We start from the raw sequence: 17416 nt of genomic DNA on the forward strand, positions 1-17416 counted from the left end.
AAACCAATCCTTCTCCATGGTCACCTTGGCTATCCCTGCCATGAATACCCCCCCCCCCCCCCTTTACAACCTCCCACAATATCTGATTACATTTCCTTTTATACAAAAACTAGTTCCGTGAGATCTCCATTAAATACACCCGCTACACCAATAATACTAAATGGACATTCACTCAAATGCTTAATTAAATTGGCCGGGAAGGGAAGGACGTGATGTACTATTTGCTGAGACAGACGTCCACCCCGCCTAGGACTAAAACCAGCACAACGCTCTGCTTGGGTTCTATTTGCACCATCCATGCAAGAGACATTGCTGGGAGGTACAGGCACTGAGCAGGATTACAGAACCTGGGTGCTACCTACCTGGCTGTGGGTTTGCGTCTGTCCCAATGACTGTCCATAATAAGCCGCTTGCTGTCTGTAATACTCTGCCCACGCCATCGTGTAGTCTGGTTGAGAGCTTGGCTGGGAGCTGGCGCTGGCAGCTTGATCTGCAGAGAATGAGTGTGGAGATGTATATATATATATATATATATGTATATACCTACATAAGTCTCTATAGGACCTAAAGGGAGCTACTAACTATATACAGCCCATCATACACAGTCTACCTTATGTACAGAATACTCACTCTGCTTCTTGTAATACTCCTCCCACGCCTTGCTGTAATCCGGCTGAGTGTTCTGCTGCTGGCTCTGCTGACCTGGGGGGGATATTATATATAAATATAGATTTAAACAACAATAAAACACTTTTTTGCACAATACCCTACAGCTCTAATAAGAATTTTTCAAACCACATATACAGGCCTGTCCGCCACATATAGCTTTCAGACCGCAAATGTCGGGTTGCCCCTAGAATTCGGGCTCCCCACAGCGACCTGGCATACTGCTTGGACACTGACATCAGACGGGGTGGGGGCAGGAGGCAACGCTTGGAGCTCCCATAGTGTGAACAGGACCTGGGTTAATTGTTCACACGGCACAGCAGTGTTCAACCCTGGTTTGAAACAATTGGTGCTCGACAAAGCGATAACCCGGGTTCCTAGGTGCTGTCTGAAAGGACTGTACACTTAGCAGATCAGGCTAGAGCTACAAATAACACTACCTGCTTGTACAGTATACAGAAAACGACAGCTATTTCCTTCATCAGTCCACACTATGTTCCACTTGTCACTATGCTGAAAACGTAGAATTATCACATATTTAGCAGACTATCATAATCTAAAGCCTAGGCAGAAAAAAAACCCAAGCCTGGATAATGTGCGGACAGCTGGTCTGAATGAGGCTCAACCCAATCGCCAAGCCTAAAGCCCACAAACACTACATGATTTTTTGTAAAAGATATTGCTCAGAAGTTGGCTATATATGGGAAGTGCAGCCAGTGGCCTAGTGTGTACGGGGCTTAATAGTGATCCAACCCAATTCAACAGGCTCTTTACCAGACCCGTACGTAGGTGTGAACAGAACAGCACATCATCCCGGAGGCCATCTTTGTTTTTAAATATTCTATTGATAAGGCAAGCACTGTGCTTTAATACTATGTTTAGTAATTAAATACATGTATCAAACAAATGCGATGAACTGTATTGGTTATGCAGGGGAATCATTTTACAGGAGAGCAGAAGCAAGCATGCTGCGGCCTGGTGGGGAGCAGAGCTGGACACATAAGAGGCGGGTTAAGGGTTGACCACTGCCACAAGCCAGGCGCTGTCCCTTAATGAATGACCGGGTCACAAAGTGCCCACCTGCTAATTCTCACATAAAGGATCTCTATCAATGGCCTTTCTTTGGGAAGTCATTGAGGGATACGCCAATTAATGGACTGCAAACTGGCGTGTTTTACCTCATTGGACGCTTTATGTCTGAGAAAGAGGGGGGGGTTGTTAAAGGCAATAAAACTCCAAATGTTTAGATCACTTATTAGGCTGGGAGGGGGAGGAGTTTGGACTCGCTGGATTTGTTCACCAGTTGGGATTTGAATGGATGCTTGCATACAAAACCAGGGAACAATAGATCTGGAAATGGGACTCTCAGACAACATAGTGAGAAACGGATTACAGCACGCAGAGCGCATTTCTCCCAGCCTGCTCCCTGTGTCCTTCTCAGCAGGAAACCACTTGCTGGATCAATACCGCATACTATATTCATACAATGTAGAGATGATCATTTGCCTGTGCGCAGTAATTCAGTGGGTTGGGCCAATATTTAGCCTGTATCGGGACCTCGCAAGCAACACGGCTGCCTCTACTTTGCATGAGAGACCGGCTCACTTCTCAGCGGACATGACCGAAATAGACCACTGAACTCCAATTAGACAACCTGGTTCTACAGTCTCTCCTTCAATTAACCGCTGGTTTCACAGCATTACAGATTAAGGGCCTTATTCTAGTTCACTCTATGACAAAATCCTTCTTCGTTGGACAAAACCATGTGCACTGCAGGTGGGGCAGATGTTACTTGTGCAGAGATAATTAGATTTGGGTGGGGTTTTACTTCAAAGTGAGATTTATATTGCAGTGTAAAAATAAAGCAGCCAGTATTTACCATGCACAGAAACAAAATAATTCACCCAAATCTAATTATCTCTGCACAAGTTACATCTGCCCCCCTGCAGTGCACATGGTTTTGTCCATCTAAGAAGGATTTTCTCAGAAAGAGTGAACTAGAATAAGGCCCTAAATTCTCTAGACAGGGGAAGGAGCGAGTGCTCTCTTGCGTGCTGCATCATATCCCAAGGAGTGAAAGGCAGACATATTTCAGTCAACACCTATTTATGTTCTCTGCATTACAGCGAGTACCGCTGCGTAGGAGTAAGGAGAGAGTACCGCTGCGTAGGAGTAAGGAGAGAGCGCACAAGATCATTTCACCTTGAAACCATGAATAGAGAAAGAATAAGGAAAATACAGAGAAGTGAGCGGGATGTGTGACATCTAATGTATCAGACTAGGATAATTACTTGTGCTCTGGCGGAGAGCAGTCAGATAGCCCACAAGGCGGAACACTGCAGCAAGGCCCGCGTCAGGCCCCACGACTTAGAGCAATGGGCTGGTGTAACGGCCACCCTAGTTCTGCACCAGTTGTATATCTGTAGGCTAAAGAATGCTGCACGTTGCAGAGGAGGAGCTGGAAAAGTCACAGGCTGCACAAGATACAACAGATAACGCGCCTTACACATACCGAAATAACCCCCCGTACATAGGAATGGGACCCTAAGAGGGTGTACGGCCACTCACCTGGAAGTTGCTGGGTAGGCTGCTGCCACGCCTGGTAAGTGCTACCCCAACCCTGTGTTACAAACGCCTGAGGACCACTGAAAAGGAGAAGAAAAAGACCAGGTTTATACTTTCTCTAACTGAAGGCACCTGCACTATGGACATCGGTGGTAGCTAGGGGTAATCTGCCCATCGCCATTAACAAAATGAAGTAAGTAAAGGGCAATAAACATTGTGTCACATCTACTAGCGATAAGCATTCTTAGCGGCTGCAGTTCTTTTTTATATATCATTTTTACATTCAAAACGTCACCAACCCGATGTACGGCACATAGATGAACCTACTGTATAAGGTTATGCTGGATCCAAGTGTCCGCTAAGATTGAATCAATTTACACACTTGGGATCAGCATGGTGCCATAGTAGTTACTGACTCCGTGTGTGTGTGTGTGTGTGTGTGTGTGTGTGGGGTTGTTCTCCAGCTGTTAAAGTACACATCCCAGCATGCCCTGCCCCAGTTTTAGTATGGCCAAACAGCAAAACTGTAGCAGTTTGGGCGGGGACTGATGGCAGTCACTGAATTTTCCCCATAAAGTGTTGGCCACATAAATAAATGAGTGATATTTCTATGCTCTCCTGCTTATTTGGTAAAGGTTTCTTCTAATGTAATTTACACTTTACATATAGAGACGACAAATGTTACACTCACGCGTCAGAATAAAGTTCCAGTCACTTACTTTTGATGAGGTGTCGCGTGCGCCTGGTTGAAAGGACTCTGGCCAAAGCTGCTTGGAGCGCCTATCGCAGTGCCCTGGGTGGGAACAGAGGGAACACAAAAGGTCACAGATGAAATTCCCCAGTCGATATCCGTCTGACAAATGGCCAAAGTTATATGGAAAATTATATACAAAATGTAGATCCAGACTGCGCACAGCCACAAGCTTCAGAAAATAGGAGTTCGTCCTTGGGTCAGGATGTAGTGCAGCTCTCTCCAAATAAAGCCAGACCTTAGCTTTAATTGTCCCAATCACATGTAGAAAGAAATTGGAGAAAAAGCGCAGATATGAGCAAAGTGTCAAACAAATTTTACTAAAAGTGCAGGCTCACATACATCATAGATAACAGCAAACAGCTTGCCACAGTGATATCCAACACGGTGCACCAAGGACTTGAATAGCCGGGACCAGCCTTTTCGCCGCCGCCAGGGCCTCCGTGGTCAGGAACTCCAAAAGCACAGCGTTGTCAGTTTAGGCCACGCCCAACCGGTTTCGTCATCTGGGTGTCCCCAGATGACGAAACCGGTTGGGCGTGGCCTAAACTGACAACGCTGTGCTTTTGGAGTTCCTGACCACGGAGGCCCTGGCGGCGGCGAAAAGGCTGGTCCCGGCTATTCAAGTCCTTGGTGCACCGTGTTGGATATCACTGTGGCAAGCTGTTTGCTGTTATCTATGATGTATGTGAGCCTGCACTTTTAGTAAAATTTGTTTGACACTTTGCTCATATCTGCGCTTTTTCTCCAATTTCTTTCTACATATACTATATATATATATATATATATATATATATATATATATATATATATATATATATATATATATATATATATATATATATATATATATATATATATATATATATATATATATATATATATATATATATGCTGGAAGCCGGCACTCCAGGGGTTTTACAGCAGAGTGAACCTCTTTCAGAAAGAAGATACCGACACAAGGGTACCCTTGTGTCGGTATCTTCTTTCTGAAAGAGTTTCACCCTGCTGTAAAACCCCTGGAGTGCCGGCTTCCAGCCTGTATATATCGATCTATCTATCTATCTACACACACACACATATATACACACACACACACACACACACGATCCCTTAGAAACCTACCCCAACTTTCTCATCTATGAGATGTCTGGCCAGCTCGATCTGCTGTGGAACGCCTCGGATGGTGAATATCCGGACACTTGGGTCTGTGTTGGGCGGCGGGTTCCTCTGCAGCTCCACATGGGCCCCCGACTGCTGGTTTATGCTTTTGATATTTTCACCACCTGGGAGAAAGGGGGAAACCGGTTAGAGACTTGTGTCACATTATACAACAGACGTCACACACGCGGTGTCACATTATACAACAGACGTCACACACGCGTGTCACATTATACAACAGACGTCACACACGCGGTGTCACATACAACAGACGTCACACACGCGGTGTATGGACAGGGCTATACTACACTTCTATATATTACACATTCCCCAAGGTCACTGCCCAGTGATGGGATACGGTCCCTAGGTCAATAGTTTGAAGGTCGACATACATTAGGAACGTCCACTGAAGGTAACAGGCAAAAGGTTTTGACAGGTGGTATTTCATACCCTACCATCCACTAGGAGGTGGAGGGACACAGTGGCACCCAGCGAGACCCCGCGCCCCAAGCATGGCACACGCTGGCAGTACACTCACACAATGTCCGACTTACGTCTACAGAAGAACAGCGAAAAAAATAATAATTGAAACATTCTGACTGTTGTCTTTCCATTGTAGACCTAATGCTTGTGTCCACCTTCCGACCCTGTCGACCTATTTCATGTGTCGTCCTAAAACCCTGTCGACCTTTACTGGGTGACCTAATGTATGTTAATCCTCAAACTATCGACTCCTATGACCTATACCCCCAGTGGTAACCTCCCTTCAGCTCTAACAAGCAGGACCCTCTACCCTCCTGCACTATTCTGAGTCACAGCATTTAAACCAAATACGCGGTGTCAGTGAGTGCTGCCGTCGCCGCGCCAGGGGGTGCTGCCGTCGCCGCGCCAGGGGGTGCTGCCGTCGCCGCGCCAGGGAGTGCTGCCGTCGCCGCGCCAGGGAGTGCTGCCGTCGCCGCTGCCGTCGCCGCGCCAGGGAGTGCTGCCGTCGCCGCGTCAGGGGGTGCTGCCGTCGCCGCGCCAGGGGGTGCTGCCGTCGCCGCGCCAGGGGGTGCTGCCGTCGCCGCGCCAGGGGGTGCTGCCGTCGCCGCGCCAGGGGGTGCTGCCGTCGCCGCGCCAGGGGGTGCTGCCGTCGCCGCGCCAGGGGGTGCTGCCGTCGCCGCGCCAGGGGGTGCTGCCGTCGCCGCGCCAGGGGGTGCTGCCGTCGCCGCGCCAGGGAGTGCGGCCGTCGCCGCGCCAGGGAGTGCGGCCGTCGCCGCGCCAGGGAGTGCTGCCGTCGCCGCGCCAGGGAGTGCGGCCGTCGCCGCGCCAGGGAGTGCTGCCGTCGCCGCGCCAGGGAGTGCTGCCGTCACCGCGCCAGGGAGTGCTGCCGTCACCGCGCCAGGGAGTGCTGCCGTCACCGCGTCAGGGAGTGCTATTGTTTAGAACAGTCGTCCACTTTTCACCACTTTGAAACTTTTATATTGAATTGTTTATGTATCATCATTTTTGCATGTATAAATGGATAAAATAAAAGGACTTAAACATGGCCCATTATGACTTCCGTCCACCTCCATTAGTGACGGGGAGAAAAACAAACCTTTGTACAAATCAGACACAGGCAACAGCAGGGGGTGAAGTGTATGCAAACCAACGTGGCCTACTCTCTAAATTCTCCAATTTATAAGAAATAATCGGCTGCCTTCCACAAGTGACATTACTTAGGTAGCGGTTTCTATAGAAGGTCCTGTATAATAAAATGGCATTAAAAGTGCATTTCTAAAAAACCAACTTCCTCAACTATGAAGCGCGAGACTACCAGCAACTGATAAACCCGTAGCGGATTATATTCTCCCAAAAATATAAAGAATACTAAACCCTTTCAGTGCCAAAATCTGTGAGAGCTGTGCAAAACATCTGCTAAAAATACCAGCGACACTCACATTTGTTATGTAAATTCAAATAAAAAATGTTGTGTAAAAAAAATTTAATATTTCCTGTATAAACTAAACATTACAGGTCATTAGGATGGATAAAATGTTTGCTTGGCAAATTTTATACCTATTTTGACAAATGAACTCAAAGGGTTAAACATCACTATCACTACAAGTAGGTCTACACCAGTAACTAAACCAACCGCAGAGAAACAATGCCAATATAGAAACTGCCGCCATATACAACATTGCAGAGAGACCGTTTTTGCCCTGACTGCATGCAAGAAAACCCCCGAGGTACAGCGTCCCCGTTATTAGTTAATGACAGAGGATAAAAGCACCAGAGACCACTCTCCCAATCAATTAAAGGAGAACAGAGCACAGCAGGAGCCCCCATGTAATCACCTCTAACCTCCAATTTGTTGAGCCTTTCAGTACATGAGGCCTTATCAGCATTTGAGTGAAAGCTGCTTTAACAAGACTGGGTGAATGAGAACAGGGGTAGGGAAAGTAAACTGTTCGAATCTGGTTAAAATACTGACGGATACCAAATAAACCCAATACAACCACATTGTTCAATTTTGTAAGTTCTGCAAATTTGGTCATGGTGCTCAATCAATCTTAAAGATGTAAGTTTGTACCAGTGACTGTAACGGGATCAATAAGATTTAAAGGGGGGGGGGGGGGGGGGTGTAACTAGTGTAAGCCATGTAGGCTAGGGGAAATCGCCCCTGTGCTTCCCGGTGGCTAGAGCACCCATTCACGTGTAGCGATGTAGGCTAGGGGAAACCGCCTCCGTGCTCCCTGGTGGCTAGGGCACCCATTCACGGCTGTATGGGCGATCTGTACTAACCAGTGTTCTGCATGTAGTCAAAATCTAACCATGGACCTCACCATCACTCAGGGAGTCCGTGCTCCAATCAGATCATATAGAAAACGGAAGGGTCAATTTACACATAGGTGGAGAAAAGGTTGGTTCCCCAAGTTACAAGGTGGAAAGGTATTGATAATGGTCTGGGTTCCTAGTTAATACGGACTGTAATAGAATGACTGTAACTAATGTGCATTCGGCGGGGCAATTCAATGATTGCTCCAAATGGACGCAAGTGCCGCTGGCGCCCTTTATTCCTGCTCACATCCTCCGGTGGTGGTGAGCAGAAATGGGCGAACTGTCCATACACTCAGCTTTTTCCTTGCCACATCCAATAGTTTATGCACCCAAACCTGGCCCATGTGGCACGACCAGCACAAAAAACTGAAAGAAAAGAATACACTGCACCATCACTATAGATGGGCGATCATGTGAGCAAACAAATAATGCCCCTCTAAGTGCCACGCAGCCCACAGCAGTTGGCCGAGTAATCCCATTGCCAATGCCTCATTTACCTATTTTAAATGGGTTAAAAAGACAGACAAAACACAAGCATGCCAAGATTAAGATACATAGAGCAGGCATGTACAAACTATGGCCCTCCAGCTGCTGCGAAACTACAAGTCCCATCATGCCCTGCCACAGTTTTTCTACTGGGGAATGCTAAAACTATGGCAAGGCATGCTGGGATGTGTAGTTTCACAACAGCTGGAGGGCCACAGTTTGGACATGCCTGACAGAGGGAACAATGCGCAGATGAGGTTGGAAAATTCTAAGTAAACATTCCCCCATCTGCAGCACCCAAATACCTGTACAAGACGCTACCCCTGATGTAACCCAGACTCTTATAACTAGAGCAGAAAGGGGTGAGTATTACGTAGGACACCACGCAGAACGACGCGCAACAGAATAAATCCATGTAATATGTATTACGTAGGACACCACGCAGAACGATGCGGAACAGAATAAATCCATGTAATATGTATTACGTAGGACACCACGCAGAACCATGCGCAACAGAATAAATCCATGTAATATGTATTACGTAGGACACCACGCAGAACCATGCGCAACAGAATAAATCCATGTAATATGTATTACGTAGGACACCACGCAGAACGACGCGCAACAGAATAAATCCATGTGATATGTATTACGTAGGACACCACGCAGAACGATGCGGAACAGACTAAATCCATGTAATATGTATTACGTAGGACACCACGCAGAACGACGTGCAACAGAATAAATCCATGTAATATGTATTACGTAGGACACCACGCAGAACGATGCGGAACAGACTAAATCCATGTAATATGTATTACGTAGGACACCACGCAGAACGACGCGCAACAGAATAAATCCATGTAATATGTATTACGTAGGACACCACGCAGAACGACGCGCAACAGAATAAATCCATGTAATATGTATTACGTAGGACACCACGCAGAACGACGCGCAACAGAATAAATCCATGTAATATGTATTACGTAGGACACCACGCAGAACGACGCGCAACAGAATAAATCCATGTAATATGTATTACGTAGGACACCACGCAGAACGATGCAGAACAGAATAAATCCATGTAATATGTATTACGTAGGACACCACGCAGAACGATGCGGAACAGAATAAATCCATGTAATATGTATTACGTAGGACACCACGCAGAACCATGCGCAACAGAATAAATCCATGTGATATGTATTACGTAGGACACCACGCAGAACCATGCGGAACAGAATAAATCCATGTAATATGTATTACGTAGGACACCACGCAGAACGATGCGGAACAGAATAAATCCATGTAATATGTATTACGTAGGACACCACGCAGAACGATGCGGAACAGACTAAATCCATGTAATATGTATTACGTAGGACACCACGCAGAACGACGCGCAACAGAATAAATCCATGTAATATGTATTACGTAGGACACCACGCAGAACGATGCAGAACAGAATAAATCCATCTAATATGTATTACGTAGGACACCACGCAGAACCATGCGCAACAGAATAAATCCATGTAATATGTATTACGTAGGACACCACGCAGAACGATGCGGAACAGAATAAATCCATGTAATATGTATTACGTAGGACACCACGCAGAACCATGCGCAACAGAATAAATCCATGTAATATGTATTACGTAGGACACCACGCAGAACGACGCGCAACAGAATAAATCCATGTGATATGTATTACGTAGGACACCACGCAGAACGATGCGGAACAGACTAAATCCATGTAATATGTATTACGTAGGACACCACGCAGAACGACGCGCAACAGAATAAATCCATGTAATATGTATTACGTAGGACACCCCGCAGAACGATGCGGAACAGACTAAATCCATGTAATATGTATTACGTAGGACACCACGCAGAACGACGCGCAACAGAATAAATCCATGTAATATGTATTACGTAGGACACCACGCAGAACGACGCGGAACAGACTAAATCCATGTAATATGTATTACGTAGGACACCACGCAGAACGACGCGCAACAGAATAAATCCATGTAATATGTATTACGTAGGACACCACGCAGAACGATGCAGAACAGAATAAATCCATGTAATATGTATTACGTAGGACACCACGCAGAACGATGCGGAACAGAATAAATCCATGTAATATGTATTACGTAGGACACCACGCAGAACCATGCGCAACAGAATAAATCCATGTGATATGTATTACGTAGGACACCACGCAGAACCATGCGGAACAGAATAAATCCATGTAATATGTATTACGTAGGACACCACGCAGAACGATGCGGAACAGAATAAATCCATGTAATATGTATTACGTAGGACACCACGCAGAACGATGCGGAACAGACTAAATCCATGTAATATGTATTACGTAGGACACCACGCAGAACGATGCGGAACAGAATAAATCCATGTAATATGTATTACGTAGGACACCACGCAGAACGATGCGGAACAGACTAAATCCATGTAATATGTATTACGTAGGACACCACGCAGAACGACGCGCAACAGAATAAATCCATGTAATATGTAAGGTAGGACACCACGCAGAACCATGCGGAACAGAATAAATCCATGTAGTATGTATTACGTAGGACACCACGCAGAACGATGCGCAACAGAATAAATCCATGTAATATGTATTACGTAGGACTCCACGCAGAACCATGCGGAACAGAATAAATCCATGTAATATGTATTACGCAGGACACCACACAGAACGATGCGCAACAGAATAAATCCATGTAATATGTATTACGTAGGACACCACGCAGAACCATGCGGAACAGAATAAATCCATGTAATATGTATTACGTAGGACACCACGCAGAACGATGCGGAACAGAATAAATCCATGTAATATGTATTACGTAGGACACCACGCAGAACGACGCGCAACAGAATAAATCCATGTAATATGTATTACGTAGGACACCACGCAGAACGAAGCGCAACAGAATAAATCCATGTGATATGTATTACGTAGGACACCACGCAGAACGATGCGGAACAGAATAAATCCATCTAATATGTATTACGTAGGACACCACGCAGAACCATGCGCAACAGAATAAATCCATGTGATATGTATTACGTAGGACACCACGCAGAACGATGCGGAACAGAATAAATCCATCTAATATGTATTACGTAGGACACCACGCAGAACCATGCGCAACAGAATAAATCCATGTAATATGTATTACGTAGGACACCACGCAGAACGATGCGGAACAGAATAAATCCATGTGATATGTATTACGTAGGACACCACGCAGAACGATGCGGAACAGAATAAATCCATGTGATATGTATTACGTAGGACACCACGCAGAACGATGCGGAACAGAATAAATCCATGTAATATGTATTACGTAGGACACCACGCAGAACGATGCGGAACAGACTAAATCCATGTAATATGTATTACGTAGGACACCACGCAGAACGATGCGGAACAGACTAAATCCATGTAATATGTATTACGTAGGACACCACGCAGAACGACGCGGAACAGACTAAATCCATGTAATATGTATTACGTAGGACACCACGCAGAACGATGCGCAACAGAATAAATCCATGTAATGTGTATTACGTAGGACACCACGCAGAACGATGCGCAACAGACTAAATCCATGTAATATGTATTACGTAGGACACCACGCAGAACGACGCGCAACAGACTAAATCCATGTAATATGTATTACGTAGGACACCACGCAGAACGACGCGGAACAGAATAAATCCATGTAATATGTATTACGTAGGACACCACGCAGAACGACGCGGAACAGAATAAATCCATGTGATATGTATTACGTAGGACACCACGCAGAACGACGCGGAACAGAATAAATCCATGTAATATGTATTACGTAGGACACCACGCAGAACGATGCGGAACAGACTAAACCCATGTAATATGTATTACGTAGGACACCACGCAGAACCATGCGGAACAGAATAAATCCATGTAATATGTATTACGTAGGACACCACGCAGAACGACGCGGAACAGAATAAATCCATGTGATATGTATTACGTAGGACACGACGCAGAACCATGCGCAACAGACTAAATTCATGTAATATGGAATCGCAGAGTTTCCTTACTCCTCATACTCGGAGATTCAGGCATGTAAATACATTCTGTTGTTCCTATGTGGGCTGTTACCCCAATCCCATGGTAGTCAGCAGAGTTGTCCCAATTTGTCCCTGCAGTCTGCTGAGTCTTTGAGTCCCATCTCCCCTCCTTTTCTATTTACAGGGAGGTAAGAGTGGGACAATCAGGGGCCCCCCAGCTGGGTGGCAAATTGTAAAGCAATTAATCATGGCAGTTAAAAGGCCGAGTGGACAGGTTGGGCCTGCGAGGCCCTGAATGCCGGTGACAGTGTTTATCATGGAAATGTTCCTGGGTCGGGGAGGAGATGGGGAGGGGGTGTTCCTGCTTTCTTCTATGCAGACATTTCACGGCCTGGACTTCCGTGCACATAAAACATATCGACGCTGGCAGCTAAAATCGTACCGTATACCATCAAGTGCTCTAGTGGGAAGATGGACTGCGTTACCTAGTCGGAGCGAAGGGCCCTTTACATGTAGTTAGTGGTTGGCAGCAGATGCAGGATGAACAGGCCCCTGTGTATCACATTTACAGCAGAAATTAGACTTAAAAGGTGGCCATAGATGCACCGATTTTCCCGGTGTGATGAGATGCGCGCTCCCGCGACATATCGGTGCGTGTATGGGCACCTTTACTGAGGAGGAGGAGGAGGACCTGTTGTGTTATCGTAGGGATGAATACAAATGCAAGAAGACATTTACTAGATTTTCTTACTGTACAAAACGGGAGATTGTTTTGTAAAGCAAGTAAAATATCTCTCCATGTTTTTGGCTCTGCCCAATCAGGAAAGGGGCATGGGTTTGTGTTTTATCCTTAATCTTGTGAAATGTCACCTCTGACAAGAACTGGATATGGAAAAAGTGTTTTAAATATTTTCTTTTAATAAATGTTTTAGGTTTAAAATTCATTGTGTATGAATTATAAAGCTAAGAGAGACAGGAATCACCATTTAAACACCATAGGGCGCCTGGCAATACTATTGGGAATATATATACATATGGGTGTGGTAGATTTCACAGACAGTTGGGGGGGATTCTGCACAGCGGGAGGGCCGCAATGAAGCCCCTTGCGGGCTCGCTGCGCTCGCCATGCTGCCAGGGAGCAGTCGGGATTCCGTCTGTTGGGGACCCGCCCGGCACACACACGATAGTGGTACTCGGCACTCAGGTAACACACACACACTTATATAGCAGAGAAATATGGCGGCACTCCGGCGTCGTTGAATAAATGTAGACAGAGACCTGTTACTGTGACAAGCAGCATCACAGACTGCCGCTGGCAGGTGATCTCCCCCTGGACAAGGTAAACTACAGCCCTATATACACTGGGATACATCGCTATTGAGATCACTGGTCGCAGGAGATCTAATCACACAAGTGTCACTGCGAAGGTCTGTCCCTCCCTCATATAACTAATGCTCATTGGACACTGAGAGTTTAATTAATCAGCCAGACGGATAATATAACAACCAATCAGGTGCTGTAAATCCAGAAACGGGGAACAGCTGGAGAAACACATTGAGCTGGTAATTACCACCATCTATATGTCCATTTGAATAACTGGAGAATTGCATCAAGTTGTTCATTACCACCAATTGCAATTCTTCTACATAGGAGTATTTTATAGAAGTGCATTTGGACTCTACATTGTGTGTTTATTAAGCTGGGAGAATGTATTACTGTATGATGTTGTAAGGAGGCATATGCAAACAATCGTGATGGTTTGTTGCCAAAAAATGATACATTGTTTAATGTCATATGCGCTCTCTGTTGCTTCTGTGTATTTGTGGGCTGCTGAGTCCCTGTTTGAGAGCAGCAGTGGATATCAGTAGTGTTACTATAATTTATTACAATCACATTGATAAGTGTGGGGATTGTGCGCCTGATTTTTGTATATTTTTCTGTGCATCACATGTCTAAATAGATCACACGTGCCCAGGGGTAAATATATCATTTACAATATATACCTGCCTTAGAAATAAATCTGTGCACCTGCTGGGCAACCTGAGAACGTGACCTGTCTGACGTCCTGAAGACGGAGTGGGATAACAACGGCCTAGGCCAGGCACCCAACCTCGGGGATAACCAATGGCCGAGCCAGGCACCCAACCCCGGGATAACCAACGGCCTAGGCCAGGCACCCAACGGCCTAGGCCAGGCACCCAACCCCGGGACAACCAACGGCCTAGGCCAGGCACCCAACCAACCTCAGGGATAACCAACGGCCTAGGCCAGGCACCCAACCAACCTCGGGGATAACCAACGGCCTAGGCCAGGCACCCAACCAACCTCGGGGATAACCAACGGCCTAGGCCAGGCACCCAACCAACCTCGGGGATAACCAACGGCCTAGGCCAGGCACCCAACCAACCTCGGGGATAACCAACGGCCTAGGCCAGGCATCCAACCAACCTCGGGGATAACCAACGGCCTAGGCCAGGCACCCAACCTCGGGGATAACCAACGGCCTAGGCCAGGCACCCAACCCCGGGACAACCAATGGCCTAGGCCAGGCACCCAACCTCGGGACAACCAACAGCCTAGGCCAGGCACCCAACCCAGGCATAACAAACAGCCTAGGCCAGGCAGCCAACCTGGGCATAACCAACGGCCTAGGCCAGGCACCCAACCTCGGGATAACCAACGGCCTAGGCCAGGCACCCAACCTCGGGATAACCAATGACAGGCATTCAACTTCTGTCCATCCCGGGACGCTAACAGTCCAGGTTTTAGCGCTATCCATGGTTATTTTGGTTTAACCATCTGTGCGCTGAAGAGTCAATATAACTAAAACCTTCACTGTTAAATTGTTCAAATCAAAACATTCCCAGCTTGTCATTTTAAACAGAACTAGAATGACAAACCATCCAATGTGTATGCACTAGTGCGTACTAGAGCGCTGTACCTGCACTAATCCTCATTTCTTCTCATCTGCAGGTCCAGCAGAGGATAGCGATTTATACCATTGTAGCAGAATGTCAAGGAGCCCATATTTATGGGTGTGGCTAAACCAGGCCTGGGCATATAATGGGAGGAGCTTCCTTATGTTTTGATTCTGCTTCTTGAAATGCTGGCAGATATAGCTATGAGGGGACCATTAACCCCTTTGCAGTTGCACATGGGGGAGATGTGGGCTGTAGTCCTCCTAAACGTGGATTATTTTATGTACGTTTGTCTGGTAATCACTGGACAATAACTACTAAGAGCTCTCATTGCTCCCCTCTTTCCCCAACAATGGTGCCCCCAATGTTAATGCAGACTAGTGTGGGACGGTAAGAGCGCAGAGTCTTTACCACATCTAGGGAAAACTATTTTACTGTTGATCACCTGACAAATGCTCTTGGGACTACGTCATTTAAAATGGGATACTTCCTGGTCTCAAATATTGGTGCCCTCATGTATAATTGTGGGTGCAAAGGCCGACATCCATTACTGTGACTTCTCCGAGGGGAAATGTCAGTGTCGATCCCCCTTGGGCCATCTGGGAAGGTTCCGGGTGGCAGGTTCAAATGCTATATATCACATGTTGTCCTTATGCGTGATATATATTGCATGCAATCCTATTCCTCGCTGCCGGGAGGCTACCCTATCTCTGAATCCGGTGCGATGCGCATGGGACCACGCATCAAATCGGATGTCAAAAACCCGATGTGGCACCAGATTTCTCAGGCCCTATCCGGCGGAATCGGTTGAAAAGTGGCAAAATCGGACTATAGGATGGGGGCCTTAGGAAGGTACGTAGTGCCCCCCCTGCCCATATATGGAAAACGTGTAGGTCTATGCCTGATTTATCAAGTCAAAGTCATCCTTAGCTTCATATTAGTTAATTGATGATTCTAATACAGGGATGGGATCAGGTCAGTAATGTGCCGATCGCTGAGGGGAAAGCGGAGAACTAATTAGTAACATTCACTAAAAACATGGCTTTATCCTGAGGCGTTTCTCATTTACACATTTACTTCTTTATAGATAAACTTGTTCCTGCAGCAGCTGTACTCACACGCATAAAACCTTTCACAGGGTGCTGGTGCCAACGTATAACGTAACCAGATGGACTTGTACACACACACACACACACACGTTCCAATATTCGCTTTGTAGCCATTTCATCACTGCCTGAAGCGGTGTCAAGTGTTAACGATAAGTGTTCTAGGGTTGGGTGCATTGTAGGCTGAACTTTGATGACCCAGCTTCTAGGTTTCAGCGCAAGACATCAACCGGCGCTGTTCAGCGCACATGCGAATCTAACAACCCCTGGTTTAATTCCACAGCCCTTATATACCAGATCCCCTTATCCCTCCGCACTGGCTACAATTGCGCCTTCCAATAATAAGCTTCATGTATCCAGCATTTATCTATTGTGACTTAGTATTACCTTTGCCGATAACCAGTCCGCATTTGTCTGCTGGCACAGTGTACGTGATCTCTTGCATTCCTCCTGGAGTACCAATGTTCCAATCACCACGACTGCGCCCTCTTCCCCGAGTCATGGCAAGGCTTCCGAAGCCGTCCCTTTCCTGCAGAGGAGAGGAACGAGATGCTGAATCATGAGAATAAAGCAGAAGAAATGAATGGCAAGCTTTGGGGGGGTATGCAATGTTGGATCACGGCTGTTGATCCCCGCCGACAGCCGTGATCCAGGCCCGTTTGCGGTCAGATCGACCGCATAACGACAGACGGGATTCAACGTCCCCCCTGCCGATGGGCGCGTGGCCGCGAAAACGGCCGTGGATTGGCGATCTGCTGCCCAGATAACGACAATCCACGGCCGTTATAGGCAGAACAGGCTTCTGAAGTCGGACCCATTCTGCCGTCATCCCGCATCAATGCTGTTGTTAATGA

General features: G+C 46.5%; 1 protein-coding gene across 3 annotated transcripts in view; it reads right to left on the minus strand.

Moving 5' to 3' along the window:
• The window catches only part of FUBP3 (far upstream element binding protein 3), a 57657-nt gene that overhangs the window by 1960 nt on the left and 38281 nt on the right, over positions 1-17416 (minus strand). For 2 of the 3 annotated variants that reach the window (XM_083160880.1, XM_083160879.1), the window contains exons 12-17: positions 16950-17091; positions 5108-5268; positions 3951-4024; positions 3235-3311; positions 631-702; positions 363-490 (exon numbers count right to left, since the gene is read on the minus strand). In XM_083160880.1, coding sequence (XP_083017006.1) covers positions 363-490; positions 631-702; positions 3235-3311; positions 3951-4024; positions 5108-5268; positions 16950-17091 — 654 coding nt within the window. The remainder of the gene's footprint in view (positions 1-362; positions 491-630; positions 703-3234; positions 3312-3950; positions 4025-5107; positions 5269-16949; positions 17092-17416) is intronic. The other variant, XM_083160881.1, reaches the window with a different exon arrangement.

This window comes from Crinia signifera, chromosome 9 (assembly GCF_055691185.1).
Source record: "Crinia signifera chromosome 9, ASM5569118v1, whole genome shotgun sequence".
NCBI lineage: Eukaryota > Metazoa > Chordata > Amphibia > Anura > Myobatrachidae > Crinia > Crinia signifera.